The sequence below is a fragment of the Castor canadensis genome, chromosome 5 (assembly GCF_047511655.1).
Source record: "Castor canadensis chromosome 5, mCasCan1.hap1v2, whole genome shotgun sequence".
Taxonomy (NCBI): Eukaryota; Metazoa; Chordata; class Mammalia; order Rodentia; family Castoridae; genus Castor; species Castor canadensis.
In genome coordinates this window covers 143,717,616-143,734,666 of record NC_133390.1, presented here as the reverse complement: position 1 = coordinate 143,734,666, position 17,051 = coordinate 143,717,616, and the positions used below count along the sequence as shown (strand labels likewise).

General features: G+C 36.8%; 1 protein-coding gene and 1 long non-coding RNA gene across 5 annotated transcripts in view; one reads left to right on the top strand and one right to left on the bottom strand.

The window, feature by feature from the left end:
* Positions 1–420: 420 nt before the first annotated feature.
* Positions 421–17,051, bottom strand: part of Tasp1 (taspase 1) — a 257,045-nt gene continuing 240,414 nt past the window's right edge. For all 4 annotated transcript variants that reach the window (XM_074074333.1, XM_074074332.1, XM_020166619.2 and 1 more), the window contains one exon: positions 421–1,430. In XM_074074333.1, coding sequence (XP_073930434.1) covers positions 1,338–1,430 — 93 coding nt within the window. In that variant the 3' untranslated portion in view covers positions 421–1,337. The remainder of the gene's footprint in view (positions 1,431–17,051) is intronic.
* LOC141423363 (uncharacterized) lies at positions 7,837–16,873 on the top strand. Its single transcript, XR_012448168.1, has 2 exons — positions 7,837–8,036; positions 15,130–16,873. It is a non-coding gene; the product is annotated as an uncharacterized lncRNA (long non-coding RNA).

Below are 17,051 nucleotides of genomic sequence, written 5' to 3'. Positions count from 1 at the left end.
TCTATCTTTAGTATCTTCTTGATAGCCACTTCTTATATAAGAAATCAAAAGGAAAGTCCTGGTTCTCTTATGTGGCTCCAGAATCCCTAAATATAACATTGAGAAGCAATTTATCAACAGAAGCCATTAAGCTTTCAGCTGCCTGTACTACAGTTTTTCAAAGCCAAGTGTCCTCACTTCTTCTCTTTGTTACTTTTATCAAATTGCAATGGATTTTAGGGGTTTGCATATTCAGGATTCAATCATGTGGCAAGAACTTTGATCTTGAGTGTCTATCACAGCTTCATGGAAACAAGACAGCAACATGATCATGGTTATGACTTCTGAAGAAATATTTTTTAAAAAGAAAATAAAACATAGGTCTAAAATCTAGGATTCAAAGGATAATTTATTATCTGAGAAGAGGAGACACACACTATATCCAGTAATATGTTTCTTTTATTTTTTGTGCCTTTATCTTAAAAATATATTTAAACAAGAAACAAAGATAATATTGAATTTTCCATAAACTTTGCTTTCTTATTTACAGTATTACATTGTAAATAACATTCCATTATACACAAATTAAGGACTGTGCATTACTGTATGTTCTCTTTACATATTCTTTCATTATAGTACATACAGCTTGAAGCTATGCAATATTCAAGCTTAAAAAAGCTGAGGAAAGAAGTACAAACTTTATCGATAAGATTATTATTTAAAAAGGTTCTGACCTTAATTCTCTGCTAGATTGTTTCACTGAAACCATTCTTTGTTAAAGAAAAATGCCCCATATAAGGGATGAGAACAACAGTTTAAGTTACCACAGGATCTACTTAAACTGGTTGACAAATAAAAACACCTTATTACTTATCACTGTTATTAAATGGAGCACTATCACTGTCACACCATTTAAACAAGTACATTTACTCCTTAATCCGGACATGTTACACCAGTGATGGTTGGTACCTCCTTATGAAATAAAAAGTGATTCCTGCAACTTTAGGTTTTACTTGTAAACAGTTTAAAGCACACATTTTGTAAAGATGATTTGATCATTCCCAGTCTTAGGTACACAATGAGGAGATTCTATTTCATCAAGGGAGAAGGAGCACACGCTGCACAAACAAGCACCCACACACTCACACCCACACCCACACACATTGTCCTGCTCACCCACCAAAGGCCCATACGTCACACTAAGTGCCAATTATAGCAGCACTTGAGTCCCAAGCAGTGCACGAAGTTGCAATAGGAACTATAAAACAAGGAAGGTAAAACATCCAACTTCAGTTTAAAAATCCAAAAAGCTCAGGTTCTGAAATGTCTCTCAGACAGTTGGAACTCAGTCTGAAAGGTCAATTCACAGGGCTCTCCAGGCGGCAAACCCCACCTTCGATTGCAACTGACTGTCCTGCCACTGCACCAGGAGGGAGTCTTGAAATGTGAGTCTGCAGAGAAGGAGAAAGAAGAGTGTCAGAGGTGCCACATGTGACAAAAGTGGAGCAAACTCCAGAGCACTGTGTCTTCACTTTGTTTCTGAGCATCTGCAGACCTGGATGATGGTAAATTGCTCAGGGAATATTTACTGAACATCTGCTGTATCCCAACCATGGCAGCAGCCCTGCTAGGGGCTGAGGTGACCAAGTCTGTCAAGACCCCTAACGGTGAAAACCATACAGTTTAGTCATATTCACAACAGGTTTGATTTTGATGCCAGCTGTATTAAGAACATTTCAGCTACCTAAAAACTAATAATTTATAAACTTTTTGTTCACTAAATGCTCAAAACAACAGAGTATTTAACTCATGCTTATATCCCAATTTATTCCTTAAAGTACTTACCTAGCTTATAAAAATTCACATAATTCAATAACCTATAGTAAGTGAAGAAATGATATAAAATAAAAGCAAGAACATACAAAATAAGGTAAATACAGGAGAGAAGTTAACACACAAAATCTAGTCAAGGAGTTCTGTGCTAGAGGCAGACTGCTGCCCTGCCTCTCAGTGTCCTTGTGGTCGCAATGAGGTAGGTGGTTCATGTGGTAGACAGGAGCACAGCCAACCAATTGCTCAGGTGAAAGAAATTATTCTGGGACTGAAGCCAGGAAGCCACTTCTGTGGGTCTTCAGAAAGAGAGTGCTGGGTATTGTGGATGAGTAAAGATATCCACTACACAATAGGGACCTATGTAGGTCTGAGTGTCAACATCACTAAAAGGAGACAAAAAGCTGGAGGCCCAAGTGGAAGATGTTGTAAATGCCATTCCACAGGGGTCAGGAAAATGTCAGCCAGGAATTCCTTGTTCTGGTAATCTGGCTTAACCCAGAGATAGGTAACCGTCAAGAGTCTCTAAGAAGAACAGAGGGGCTACATAACCTTCAACTAATCTCTAATTCTGTTTCTCTAAAAAAAGCTTTTTCTAAGGACTGAATCATGGTGAGTTCAAGTTCACAGAGTAAGGTTAGCCACAGCTAACCTAGGGTAGAACTGACATGCTTTTACACAACCAAAAATGAATGTGTTTATATATATAATTACACATATGCACGTATGTATGTATGTATTGCAGTACTGGGGTTTGAACTCAAGGCCTCATACTTGCTAAGCAGGCACTCTACCACTTGAGCCATTCCACCTGCCCTTTTTTTTTTTATTATTAGTCTTCCTTTTATTAAAACTTTCATCTTTCACGTATTATTTTTTTATTCATATGTCCATACAATATTTGGGTCATTTCTCCCCCTTTCCCCCACCCCATCCCTTACATCCTCACCCCCTCCCTCTCCCTCCATCCCCTGCACTCCCTCTCTACCCAGCAGAAACTATTTTGCCCTTATCTCTAATTTTGTTGAAGAGAAAGTATAAGCAATAATAGGAAGGAACAAGGGTTTTTGCTGGTTGAGATAAGGATAGCTATACAGGGAGTTGACTTGCATTGATTTCCTATACATGTGTGTTACCTTCTAGGTTAATTCTTCTTGATCTAACCTTTTCTCTAGTTCCTGGTCCCCTTCTCCTATTGGGCTCAGTTGCTTTAAAGTATCTGCTTTAGTTTCTCTGCGTTGAGGGCAACAAATGCTATCTAGTTTTTTAGGTGTCTTACCCATCCTCACCCCTCCCTTGTGTACTCTTCCTTTATCATGTGATCAAAAGTCCAATCCCCTTGTTGTGTTTGCCCTTGATCTAATGTCTGCATATGAGGGAGAACATACGATTTTTGGACTTTTGGGCCAGGCTAACCTCACTCAGAATGATGTTCTCCAATTCCATCCATTTATTCCACCTGCCCTTTTTGTGATGGGTATTTTCGAGATAGGGTCTCACCAACTACCTGTCTGAGCTGGCCTTGACCACCAATCCTGAGTAGCTAGGATTACAGGCATAAGCCACCAGCACCCAGTGCAATCATGTATATTAGATTGAATAACAAGCTAGTTGGTTTGTCATTTGAGGGTGGGAGTCTAACTGCACAAGTCCAACAAGAATGGCTGACACAGGTCAACAATTTGGAAAGGTTTGGAAAATAGGAAATATTCTTTGAGAACTTAATTTTTCTGTGTGCAAATCAAGAAGCAACCTGTAATGTCCAGAGAAGAGGTGTGTTGACTTTGGAGTGTGAATTAGGGTGAGGCAGGTTTCTGTGGTCAGGATCCAAATATCCCTGAGTTCCCTCACCAGATTCATGTCTCAGGAAACCATATTCCAGAATCTGTTCTCATTACGACATGTGATAGCTAAACTTGGCCCTTACAACATGGATATATCATATCTGAGAAATCCATAGTAAAACAAACTTATGGCTATTTTGTTTCTTGTGATGCCTTATTAATCTCAGAAGGGGAGTTACAAGAGGAAGTGGTTGTTTCTGCTCTTCAGCAATCCTTGGCATAGAATGCTCAGATTCCACAATTCTCAGAATTCAGTATTGATGAGGTCATTTTTACTCTTTCAGTAATTCATTAACATGAGGTTAGAATTTTTCTCCCCAGGCATAATCTATCAGCATTTTAAAAATATCTTACTAGACAAAAAAGATGCTAAGTAGAAGTCTCTCAGTCAATTTCCCTCCCTTCCTTCCTAGCAAAACTGGGGTTGGAACTCAGGGCTTCAGTGCTTTCGAGACACACACTTTACTGCTTGAGCCATGCCTCCTGCCCTTTTCGCTCTGGTTATTTTGGAGATAGGTTCTCACTACCTCCACCCCCACAGGATAGCCTGGACTATAATCCTATTTTATGCCTCCTATCATAGCTGATGACAGGCACATGCTACCGCACCCAGTTTTTTTGTGTTAACAAGAGATCTCATGAACTTTTTGCCTAGCTGGCCTCAAACCATAATCCTCCTGATATCAGCCTCCCAAGTAGCTACGATTACAAGCATGGCACTCAGCCCCCAATTTTATCCCTACTCTCATTCTCTAGTCATAAACACATGTATGCAGCTATGACAAAGATGAAGCAAAAAAGCAGAACCACTGTGGAATACAGCATGGTGGGCCCTCAAAAACTTCAAGATAGAATTATCATATGATCCAAAATTCCACATACGGGTATATAACCCCCTCAAAAGTGAAAGTAGTGACTAAGACATTTGAACACCAATGTTCACAGCAGCATTATACACAAGAGCCAAAGGGTGAAAGCAACCCAAATGTTTATCAATGAAGAATAGGTAGACAAATTAAAATGTGGGATACGAAGTGATGATTCAGCCTTAAAAAGGCAAGAAATTCTGATATACACTACAACATGAGTGAACCTCAAAAGCACTAAGCTAAGTAAAATGAACCAGAAGCAAAACAAAAGTTCTACAGTTCTACATATATGAGGCACCTAATGGGCAAATTCATAGACACAGAAAGTAGAATGATAGTTTCCAGAGTGGGTGTGGTAGTACATGCCTATTATCCAAGCTTCTTGAAAGGTGGATACAGAAAGATCACTAGTTTGAAGTCAGCCTAAGGAAAGTTAACAAGAAAAAAAAATAAATAAAAACAAAAGGACTTAGGGCATGATTCAAGTGGAAGAGCACTTGCCTTGCAAGTGCAAGGCTCTGGGTTCAATCACCAGTACTAAAAAAAGAAAATGTGTTTTTAAAAAATAACATAGAGATCAGATGTTTTTTATTAGGTTATCATTGTTATTGCTGTGTGTGTGTGTTATCTAGCCTATCACATTCCCAAGAACAGTTCAATTTTTCCACATTTCTCTCATTCTCATTTTAGCACTGTAAAGAATGAGATGTTTTAACAAAAAATTCCAGTTTTCATCATTAATCTTAGAAAGACATGATTAATATCTAGAAAGAATTCCAGCGAGTAAAGATATTAAAAAATTAAAAAAAGAAAATGGTAGTTGCCAGAGGCTGTGGAGACAAGAGAATGGGGATGACAATATGTCCAAGCAGACAGCCTACAAATTGACCAGGGAGTGTTAATCAGACTTCCTAATGACCCAGGAAAAGACCCAGAATGGGAAGGAGGAAACTCCTGTTCCATGGACTAGGAGATGGTAGCAATTCTGAGGTTTACAAAAACACAAATGCCCAATCCAAACTTGCCTCTAACACTCCTACCCCTATCAAGTTTATGATGAAAAATTAGCCAAATAAGTTGAATTAAACCACAAAGTGTCAGGGAAAGTTAGGTTTTAAAAAGGTGGGGGAAGAAATGGGAATAGAAAAGAACACAGTGGCCTGGAGATATTTATTAGTTCTTGAGCAGAATGCTACAAATACACATTAGGATTTGTAAAAGTTGAGCTATTAACATAAAACAGAAATTCTCAACTGAACAAACTAGTTGTTCAATTAACTTCTCATGAGTCTCTCTTCCCTCCCTTAATCGCTATCTAATTCAGGGGGATTTTGTGATGTTGGTGTTGAGGAGAATAAAATGGTTAATTAACCAAATGTCAATCCTTTATCAGTTTCATCCATCAACATGATTTTCTGATTCATCAGAAAATAAGTGACCTTGGTCTGAAAAATAATAGTCAAGATGTACTTGAAGCTTTCTGTGGAGATTTCAATAAGCCATCAAATCATATAAACAGTGGAAGTTCTCTTCAAATGTATCATGTGTGTTTATGTCCAAAAATTTTTTGTTTTATTAAGAGCAGTGAGTTTGAGTTTCTCTTGAGCCTAAAAGTACACCTCTTTTGTTACAATGAACTTGGAAGTCAACATTCAAAATCATGCAAAATTATACAAAGCCGGTATTTTGGTGCATGCCTGTAATCACAGCACTCTGGTAGCCAAGGCAGTAGGATTGTGAATTCAAGGCCAGCTTGGGCTACAAAGCAGAGCAAGACCCTGCCTCAAAACAAAAACAAACAAACAAATAAAAAACAAATTAGCATTTGCAAGGCCCTGGGTTTGATCCATAGCACCATAATCAATCAATCAATCAATCAATCAGTAAAACTGCAATAGCATGTCTTATATTAAGTGTCTAAGGACTGTTACACTCTAGGGTATCTTTCAGCAAAGGAAGTTAACAAAGCACCTTTATAACTAAATAGCAGTGCAACCTTACTGGAATTTAGAACCGATGAGAATCAACACATGAAAATGATATATGAAAATGCAGCATGACTGATCCATTTGGGGTCATCTTACCATATGTCCTGATCATATAGTTCTTTCCTAAGGAAAGACTTCCTTGATCAGGTCACCAATTCTGCCTAGAATCTCTTCTTCTAGCTTTTACAGCATCCACTTGGGCCCACTCATTGAGTGATATCTTGGTCTTGATTTGTTTTTAGTGTAGGTTTAATTGAAAGCCAGCTGGAGCTAGGAGCTTGTCTTACACACAACTCAGCATTCCTTGTACCTGTGCTTGACACAGAAATGCTGGATGGGTAGATAAGTGACTAAAATATGACCTCCAGGGCTCTGTTTATGTATATAAACAAACACCAAGTGTTTTAGTTGATATGACCAATTGGTTTGGTTCAAAAGTCAATCAAACTAACTTGCCATAGTAAATATTCTTCTTAGATTTTTTTAAAGTATAGACTGACTAAAATTTCCACTTTTTCATTGAATATGCTATTAAAATAATGAGGGTGTTTTAGATCTCTCAGATGTAAACAGCTTCACATCAGTGGAATCCAGTGGCCTTGTAGCTGTAATTCTCTTGCTAATTCCTTGAGTGGCAGGCAGATCCTTGAGTTAATTCTCTTGAAGAACTTGTAACTTGTAAACCAAACTTGTAACTTGTAAACCAAACTGACTACTCAGTTTCTTAGAGCTATATCTCTTTAAAAAACCAAATACATTTAGCTTGAGGATTAGAAAATGAGAATATTAAAGTGAGAAAAAAATAAAGGAATTATATAATTACTTGATAAACTAATCTAAATGATACCTGAGATTTACTATCATTCACATTCACATTTTAAAATCTTTTAAGACAATCTTAATAGTTGCTCTCCTGTGGTATCTAGGAGAGCTACAAACACAGTTTTATTTTAAAAGTCTCTAAGCCTTTATTTAGTGGCTATATTTTAATCCTATGCCTCTCTATTTGCACATATGACCATATTTCCACTTTTAGGAGACTAAGGTCATCCATGAGAGTTGAGGAAAGACTCTTAAGTCATTATCCTACTTTGGTAGCCTCAGGAAAACAAAATCTAGACAGATAAAATGGAAAATAGTCTCTCAGAAGTATTTTGTTCACAAGTTTTACAATTCAAAAGGATTGTAAGGATTTCTTTAAAAAAAAAAAAAAAGAAACTTCCTCAGTACCACCCCCCACAAGTATATATATAGAAAACTTGAAGCAAGATACTTCAGACATTTATAAATAGAACAATGACTGTGGAAAAACATTTGGCAGTGGAGACTTATAAGCATTTCAAAACAGAATGGAGGTATATTTATCAGCCAGTGGCTAAACCACACATTATATCCAATTTTAAAGTTAATCTACAGAGACATCCTAACAGTTGAGCTTGGTCTGCAGAATCAGAATGCCTGAAGTTCTTGGCTGTCCATTCTTCCTGGAAAACCAGCTAGACTACATTTCCCAGCCTCTTTTGTGGGTAGGTATGGTCATGTGACTGAAATCAGGTCAGTGGAGTATGATGACTATCCCAAGACCTGACAGATAATCTTCCTATGGACTGTTCTCTATGTTCTGTCTGATGATGGTAGAGCTTGAGAGATGGACAATGCCTGGTGCCACATATCACCATTTGGAGGAGAGCCTTTTGCCAATCAGAAACCTCAGTTTTGTATGTTTATGTGAATGGGAAACACATTTTGTGTTTGGGGGACTATGCATTTGGGGGTTTGCTTGTTATAGCAGCTGTTGTTATCTTAAACAATACTGGTTCAATACAAGCCCCTGTACTTATTGTGTGAATTCTGCTGATTACTTAATTTCTCAAGCTCCCACATGTATGGCTAAAATAGTAGCACTTATCATAAGGTTAATAAAGACTATGAGACAGTGTATACAAAGACAGCATGTCTCAATAAATCTTAGATATTACTACTTAACAAACATAAAGCCACAGTACAAAATATTGTGCAACACAATCTCTATTATAGGCTACTAGGTATCCCTAAAATGGGAACTTGTATTTGAAGTTTGTTCATTTACAAAAATAGAGTAAGATGCTTTAATTTTAAAAAATAGCTGCCTGCCAAAAGGTAAAGTTGAACATAATGGACATTTTTAGGTCCATTTCTGATGCTGCTGTGACAAAACAGCTAACAACTGCTAACTGCTAAAGGCTTGCTGTATTACTAATCTTTTCAGATTCAGAAACAATCTGCTCAACATGCTTGGGTGCAGCAGAAAACTAAAGTAGTAGAGTGCTGACAATTTGCCTTCTAATAACACGGAACATTGATGGGAGGACAAATATAGCCATACAAAATTAACAGAAAACCATTAATGGATACAAAAGTACAAATATGGGAGGACACACTTCAGACCATCATTGATATTCAAAGTGATAGCCAGCAAATGTTCCATAAGCTTGAGGCTTCCCTACTCTGAGCTGAAATATCTCCTGCTCTACCCTCCTTGCCATTCTTCAACCATGCAGCAGCCCCCTGCTTCAAGCCATTACATGTGCTCTTCTTGCTCCAGGAAGTTATTCCTTCCAGCATGGCTTACTTGCTCACTTCTACCAGAAGCTAGCTTCTCAGGAAGGTTTATCCTGGCCACCCACCTAAATTTCACTACTACCAGCCTTTCTGCTTACCTTATCTTTACCAGCATTTAATCATCCATCTGTTTTGCTTATTTATCTCATTCATTCCATCTTTCCTACTGGAATATAAGCTTCATGAGAACAAAGAGTTTTGTCTGCTTTCTCTTTAGCACCTACAAGATAACCTGCACATGGTAGGAGTTTCACATGTTTGGTAATTAAGGATTTTTTAAAATGTGAAGGGAGAACTAGGTTTGTGTGGGAGAGACTGAAAAAGAAAAAACTGTAAATGAGACTATTTCTTAATTTTTATTTTTTATTATAATTTGTTTTTTGAAGAGGTTTGTATAAATTAAATAATCAAGATGGTATTGATCCTATATCTCTGAAAATGAAAGTCAGTATATTTCCCAAGACTAAGAGAAAATACAGAAATAGTATGATATGACATTATCCATTCATTTGTTGTACATAATTGTACCCAAGTAAACCCACTATCCTCTTCCAGATAGGTACCATCAGAGCACCAGCAACCTAAATAGTGATCATGTTGAGGCCATATGCCCTGTGTGTCTGTTGTGTTATGCTGTAGTAATACAAGTTTGGCTAATTTAACACTAGCAGAAATATGGAAAAGACTAGGGTAAACTTGGTTATATGGGCATTTTCCCTTCTAGAAAGCAGGATTCCAGTCTAGTAAGATGTGAGGATGTTAAGCTCAATTTTACATTACCATGTACTTTTGAATAGGCAGATATCCCTTTTTTTCTACCATTTTCTTTTCTATTGTTAATTCTGCCTTATTTTTCAGTAGTTGAGTCCTAGATAATTTCTATTTTTCATATACTAACAGTGACATACAAACTATCTAAATATATTTTGGAATAATCTGCATGTGTTTTTTGTTTGTTTTTGCAGTACTGGGGCTTGAACTCAGGGCCTACACTTTTAGCCACTCCACCAACCCTTTTTGTGTTAGGTATTTTTGAGATAGGGTCTTGTGAACTGTTTGCCTGGGCTGGCTGTGAACTGTGATTCTCCTGATTTTGCCTCCTGAGTAGCTAGGATTACAGGCATGAGCCACTGGAAACCAGCCTGCATGTTTTATAGAATAAAAGCCCATTTAATTCCAGGTCAAGTTTCTCTTCTGTATTACTGTGCTACTAGGGCAACATGAATTTGGTTATGAAACTGCACTGTGGGCTGAGTACACTTTATATCCTCACATAGTGAATTCTTACCTGATATGGTAATAGTGACTGTTGGGATTCTTTTACTGGCACAGACATGATCTTAAACAACTGATTCCAGAATGAAGGGCTGGGAAAGTGTGTCTGGTTAGCTTGCATTGTCATGCTTCTTCTATTGTGGGCTCTATTTTTTTCTCTCTCTGTTAATGAACTGAATCAGGAGACACTGCCACCCGCATCCGCTTCCCAGAAGTTTCTGCCCATTGCTTTCAAAAGCTGTCTTTCAAGGAGACACAACTTGTAAAAAAGTATATTCTGAACATTCTTTGTGTGCAGCATTAGACCTTGGAATGTAGTTAACTACTCTAAAAATAGTTTGGTTTTCAGACCTCATCCTGAAAGCAGATGTACTCTACTAGCTGACAATTTCAAATGAACATTCTTAATAAAGTCTGGAATAATGTGTATATTTTATAGAATAAAAGCACACTAGCTATAGTTCAAAAGATGTGGCTGCTCACTTCCTAAGCCTGTGTGCTACTGAGCAATGTAAAGTGAAGACTGAGTGCGATTATCTCCACAGCACTTCTCAGGTTTTTAACACCCTCTGATGCTTTAACATACATTGTTAATGAATCCAAAAATAAGTATTTACTTCTATTCCATCATTGTCTTAAATTAAAAGTAATAAACAGGCTAGAACAATCTGAAGACATAAATTCCAAGCTCAACCTAACAAATCAGAAATACCAACAAAATGAGAAATTAATGCCATATGCTACTCATTTTACCGTATGTTGCTCCTACCTCGTTTTCCACATTTAAAGCAAGGATGCTGTGAAAGATCCATTGACAAATGGGCACAAAACACAAAGACAGCATTATGGTGAGTTTCATTGTTAACACTGAAATAAGGCAACATAAAGGTTGCCTTGTAGAAAATAGAAAAGTTCTATTGTTCTCACATATAAATATCATGTCCAAGGAGCCTTAAAATAAGATTAAAATGCTGTCTGATGAGAACAGCATGTTGTTCCAGTCTCCCGGCCACTTTGGTTTCTTCTTTTACCATGCCTACTGACACCACACTTCAGTTACAGGCAACATCAGACAAGAGTTCCCTCCTATTTTTAGCTTAAAAGCCCCATGAGGTAGCCCACATAAATGTGGCAAACCCTATAGTAATTATTATCCTCCCTCCACACACACTCACATAGAAAGTTATCATGAAGATTCTCTTTTACTAAAGGTGATAAAAGCTCTCCACCATTTAGTAAATATTTACTTTGTACTTATTATGGAGCAACAGAAGAATGATATACACATGGATCTTGCTCTGAGGCAATTATGTGTTTGTAGGGTACAGAAACTAACTCCTTGTGAGAATCTTAATAAAAATAACAGCTCCCTTTATTTACATAATCCTTTAATTTCCCTAGTGCTTTTGCATGATAAGATCTTCTCAAAATATCACCTCAGGTAGAAAGATGTATACTATAACCTATTTTTTCAGGTGAAAAGCAAGACTTAGAATGGTTATGTGGTTTGCTTATGGTTAGAGAGGAAGTGGAAAAACTGAGATGTGAATGAAAAGCTCTGGACTCTAAATTTAGGGCTCCCTTTACTCCCACAAAACCCTAGCCTGAAGACAGGTTCTAAATCTAGCTCTGTTAAGAGATAGACCTTTCACTGAAGTAGGTTTATGACAAAGCACTTTTTCAGCGTGAAATTGGGCTTGCTTAGAAAAGCTACTGCCACAAAATTTAACAATCGATTTCAACATAATCTCTAGGTAGGGTTCAACTTTAAAAAAAAAATCAATATGAAACTAATCAGAGCTGGGCTTGAGCCTTAAATGTGCTGCTGATGGATTAGATAGTCTGTAGATGGGGTAGTCACTAGCTCTCTGGGTTTCAACATTCTTATAGTTAAAAAAAAAATGACTCAATTATATTCAGGGTCCCGTCTGATTCTGATGGACTATTTAGTTTTACATTAGAATGTCCCTGTAAATGTTATTTAAAAGTTTTTTTTTAATTCCATGTCCAAATTTTCCTAGAACCCACAGTATAGACCTTTTTTTTTTTTTTAAATTAGCCTTTCTAAGAATGAATTAGAATCACAATTGGTCCTAGGAGTTTATCTCACCTTCTTCTTAGACTCAAACTAACCTTTAAATCATGTTTTAAGGATGATCTCTGACCACCTACCAAGGCCCACTGTAACACAAAACAGGACATTGAATTTTTTGCAGACATTTGGGATCTTGTGCTCCATCTCTTCAAGAACAAAACCTGTTTTGTTTTTGTATTTATGTATTTACATACTTATATGTAAGTATATACCTGATAACATGTTAATCATGTGTACTGACATTGTAGAGACCTTTTATACTCTTTACTCTGATTTAAAAAATAGTCTTTAATTTTCATTTTGAAAATATTTTAAGAGGAACATATAATTATTTATAGGAAATACTGAATTAAAAAAATAAGCTGGGCACCAGTGACTCACAGCCTGTAATCCTAGCTACTCAGGAGGCAGAGATCAGGATTGTACCTCAAGGCCAGCCCAGGAAACAAAAGTGAGACCCTATTTCAAAAGTATCCAACAAAAAAAGGGCTGGCAGACAGACTCAAATTGTAGAGCACCTACTTAGCAAGCCTGAGATCCTGAATTCAAACCCCAGTACTGAACAACAACAAAAAAGCATGTATCATTTGTGTTTTACACAATTGTGAAAAAAAAAAAATCACAGTTGCACAATGTTAATAGTAAATGTGGAGCAGTTCACTGCATTAGGAGGACTCATTTAGGACCAGGACTGGACTTTTATTCTCCCCTGCCATTTTCTTTACTTTCCAAATTACATGGTAGGGTGATTTTATGAGTGTATAATGTAGCATAATTAATTGAGCAATTAATCTATATCCTTTTCTCACTTGCCTTACTGCTCTAGAATCATCTGGAAGATGTAACTATGTTCCCACTTCACACTGCTAAGAAAAGAATGAACACAGTAACTGAAATGCCCACACAGTACCCAGCAATGACATCAGATAAAACTGAGCCCTCTTCTCAGAAACTCATTTCTTTTTTTTATGTGAGGGTTGAGATTTATTGAAGTTTGCTCTTAAAATTTATCTTTTTTTTTAATTGTTGTTGTACTAGGGGTACATTGTGACATTTACAGAATTTCTTACAATTTGTCGTAGTTGTATTCATCCTCTTCATCATTCTCCTTTATCCCCTTCTTCCCCCATTACTTGGTTTCTAATGTAACATACTCTGCTGGTCTTCCTTCAAACTCTCTGTCAACAACTTCTCAGTGTCCTTTGCTGGTTCCCCCCTTATCTGCAATTTATAAACATAGGAGTTACCAGGACTCAGGTTTCTTGTTTCCTGTCTGTATCACTCCCTTGCTGATCTTATTCCATTTTTCTTAAAGCATTTATATGTTCAAATTCCCAAATATACCTCTCCAGTTCTGTCACTTCTAAGAACTAAGTGATTAAAAGTTTAAATTCCTGAATCAAGATTGTGTGGTTTGAATCTTAGCTCCACTACTCTGTAGCTTTGGGACCTTAGATTAGGAAGAAATATCTCAAGTATTTCTTCTTAGGGGAGGGGCAGAAGGTGCTGAGCTATGAGGAGAGCTAAGCCCTGCAGACTGAGGCACAACTGGCCCCATCCCCTGCACAAATGCTAAAGGTTTCCCTTCAGGTCTATAAGGGGAGGCTCTGAGCTACTGTTTCTAGGTAAATACAGCAGCCCAGTTTCCTCTTTCTAGAGAACCATGTAAGGAGGTCTCAACACCCTGATAATTTGTAGTAGATGAAAATTCAAAATGTCAGTTGTGGTCTTTTGGTTGGTAAGATGCCAGATAACAGATTTTACTACAGTTTGAAAAGAGCATCTTGTACTTGAAAAGAAATGAAAGGCTAATGTTTAAACTATCATAAAGAATGAAACTACCACTTGTGTAATGCACTATTTCCTGAGAATCTCAGTTGATCTGTCAAGTGAGGAATTTGGAGGGGTAAAACTAAAAACCACCACCAAACTCTCTGAAGAAAGTTCTTGTCAAAATCATCTGCTTCCTGACTTTTTTGTTTTATTTTGTTGAGACAGGGAGTCCTTATGGAGCCCAGGCTGACCTTGAACTCCCATTCCTTCTGCCTCAGTCTCCCGAGGGCTGGGATTACAGATGTACACCACTGCACTTGATGTGAGCCACCAGTGCCTGGCCATTTTTGTTATCTTTGATGATGACAATCTCACAAATTTTATTTTTCCCCAACTATGGACTATTGAATAAAAATATAAATTGCTAGATTAAGGAACTTGTTGTACCTCAGAGGTCATCATTTAAAGATTAGGCCTGTCTCTTTGACCATGGGCCTCTGGAAATTTGCATGAATTTGACACGCTTTATTCAGGGTCTATTTGGGCTTATTACAAACCACCTATTAAAAACTGTCTTGACAAGCCCTTTCATTTTTGTCCTTAAAATACATACAGTAACATTTTTAATGGAGCGCATATAGTTAGTAGATTCTAACTGCTCAAAATTTAATGTCCATAAGAACTATCAATGGAACAAATCAGGGACTTACTGGCTTTCTCATCTGTTATAGAAGGCATATTTAAAATAGTATTTTGTTTTTCCATTTCAAGTTAAGAAAAAGTTGTTTTCAGTACTTTGAGCATCCCCAAATAGTAACATGTTAATTGCAACCCCAGGCTAAATTAAGTTTCTTTTTACCCATTTCACACTGCAGCACTCCAGTCTGTGATGACAGCTCAAGAACATGAGAATAAACCATCAGTGCCCACCACTTACTTCTGCCTCCAGAAGAATGGGAAAGGAATGTAAACAGAAGAGCTCACCACAGTCAAGTGTCTCAATAAGTTAATACTAAAATGTTAAGTTTTCACCAATGTACAGTATTGCTTTACATGTAGGACATAAAAATCATACATTGTAACTATCATAAAGAAATTTTAATCCCTGGATTTCCAGGATGAAGACTTTAAGAAAGGCAAAAACTATTTTCGAATGAATGATATAAAATAAAAATGTATTCTAGCAGACTTAGTTTAGGACTCAAAATCTACAATAGAGGTCAGTCTTAAATTCCTGTGAAGCAGACCAGTTACAGGACTGTCAAAGGTTTAATCCAACAGAATGACTACCACAGGTTCCAACCAATGGCTGCCACATAGGAAGTTGATCTCATTATTGTCAAATCTTCTGCTCTTATAGGAAGAACAAATCAAGAGAAAAAATATATATCTTTTATATAAAATTTGAAATGTTTAAATCTTGTATAAAATTTTATATAAAATGCAGTCTTATGTAATTTAGAAAAAATTAAACAGCTGATTTGATTAATCCATTTCTTTATCTCAAATCTAGAGGTTACTAGGCAGGAAGAACAATGAAGATAAAATCTTGTGTCCAAACAACCTTACTGACAATATACTGACATATATTAAAGAGCCCTCCACATGGAGTTATATATTAAAGAGCTGTCTGTCAAATGCCTCCTATACGCCTGGCCCTGTGTGGACATTGGTATTTCCACACAATACTATGACTTAGTAGATTCCACTCCTGTCACTTACCTATTTAATAAAATAATGCAACAAATGTTGTTACAACACAAAATCAGTGGAGGATACTGAATATTTATAATCATAGAAACCATTTCAAGTTAGGAAATTAGCACAAAAAAAGAAAGACATGCCCAAGATTATAGACTTTTTCACCTTGAGATTAAAAAAAATAAAAACAATAAAAAAAGATTCCTTCCATCATTTGTCTGTTTTCCAACCAAAAGAAAGAAAACATCATTATGCTATCATTACTCACTCACTGTAGGTAAAAAGGTCAATCATGCTTTGCAAGGGTGAAGTCTTGAGTTCAAACCCCAGTCCCCGCAGATAGATAGATAGATAGAAAGAAAGAAAGAAAGAAAGAAAAACAATAAATAAATATATAAAATAAAGTCCATCATTCTCAAGTACACTGGTCTCATTTGCTTGTTATAGTTATGGTCCTGTGGGCAAACAGCGGACAGATGTCTGCCTGGAAAGGCACATGTTTGCCTAAAATGATAGCTGTTAGCAGGTAACAAAGTGACACTCTAATGTTAAGGTTACAGTTGTGATATAACTGTGCAATTATGTGAAGGTAAAGAAATTAGTGTTTTCATTATTTTTCATGTTGCCATAGCCAAAAAAATTCACTTCCTAGCTAACATGGAAAATCTACAAGTCCAAGTAATAAGACATTTTTTTTTCACAGATTTAACCATACGCCATGATTAAAATGAGATTTACTTGAGTAAATATGGTTCACACCTCTGAGAAGATTTATACTCTTGCCAACACAGTGAATTCCCTCTTTGTAGTTGTTCTATTTATTGCTTTGGAGTAATGTCAGATGAATCATTTGGAGCAAACTGATGGTGTAAGACTAATTAAGCAAAAATAAAATTACCAACTATACTTAGAAATTAACTTGAGGCTGAGTGAAGTTCTGTCTCCCAGTTTGTTTTTCATATATTCAATTTACGCAGTCTTCTTCTATTTGTCTAAAGGACTTTCTAAACAGACCCAACAGGATCCTACTGGCAGCCCTACAAGCACTGAGAAGAACACAATTTTCTACATTTGAAGTTCTGGGCAAACATAAAAG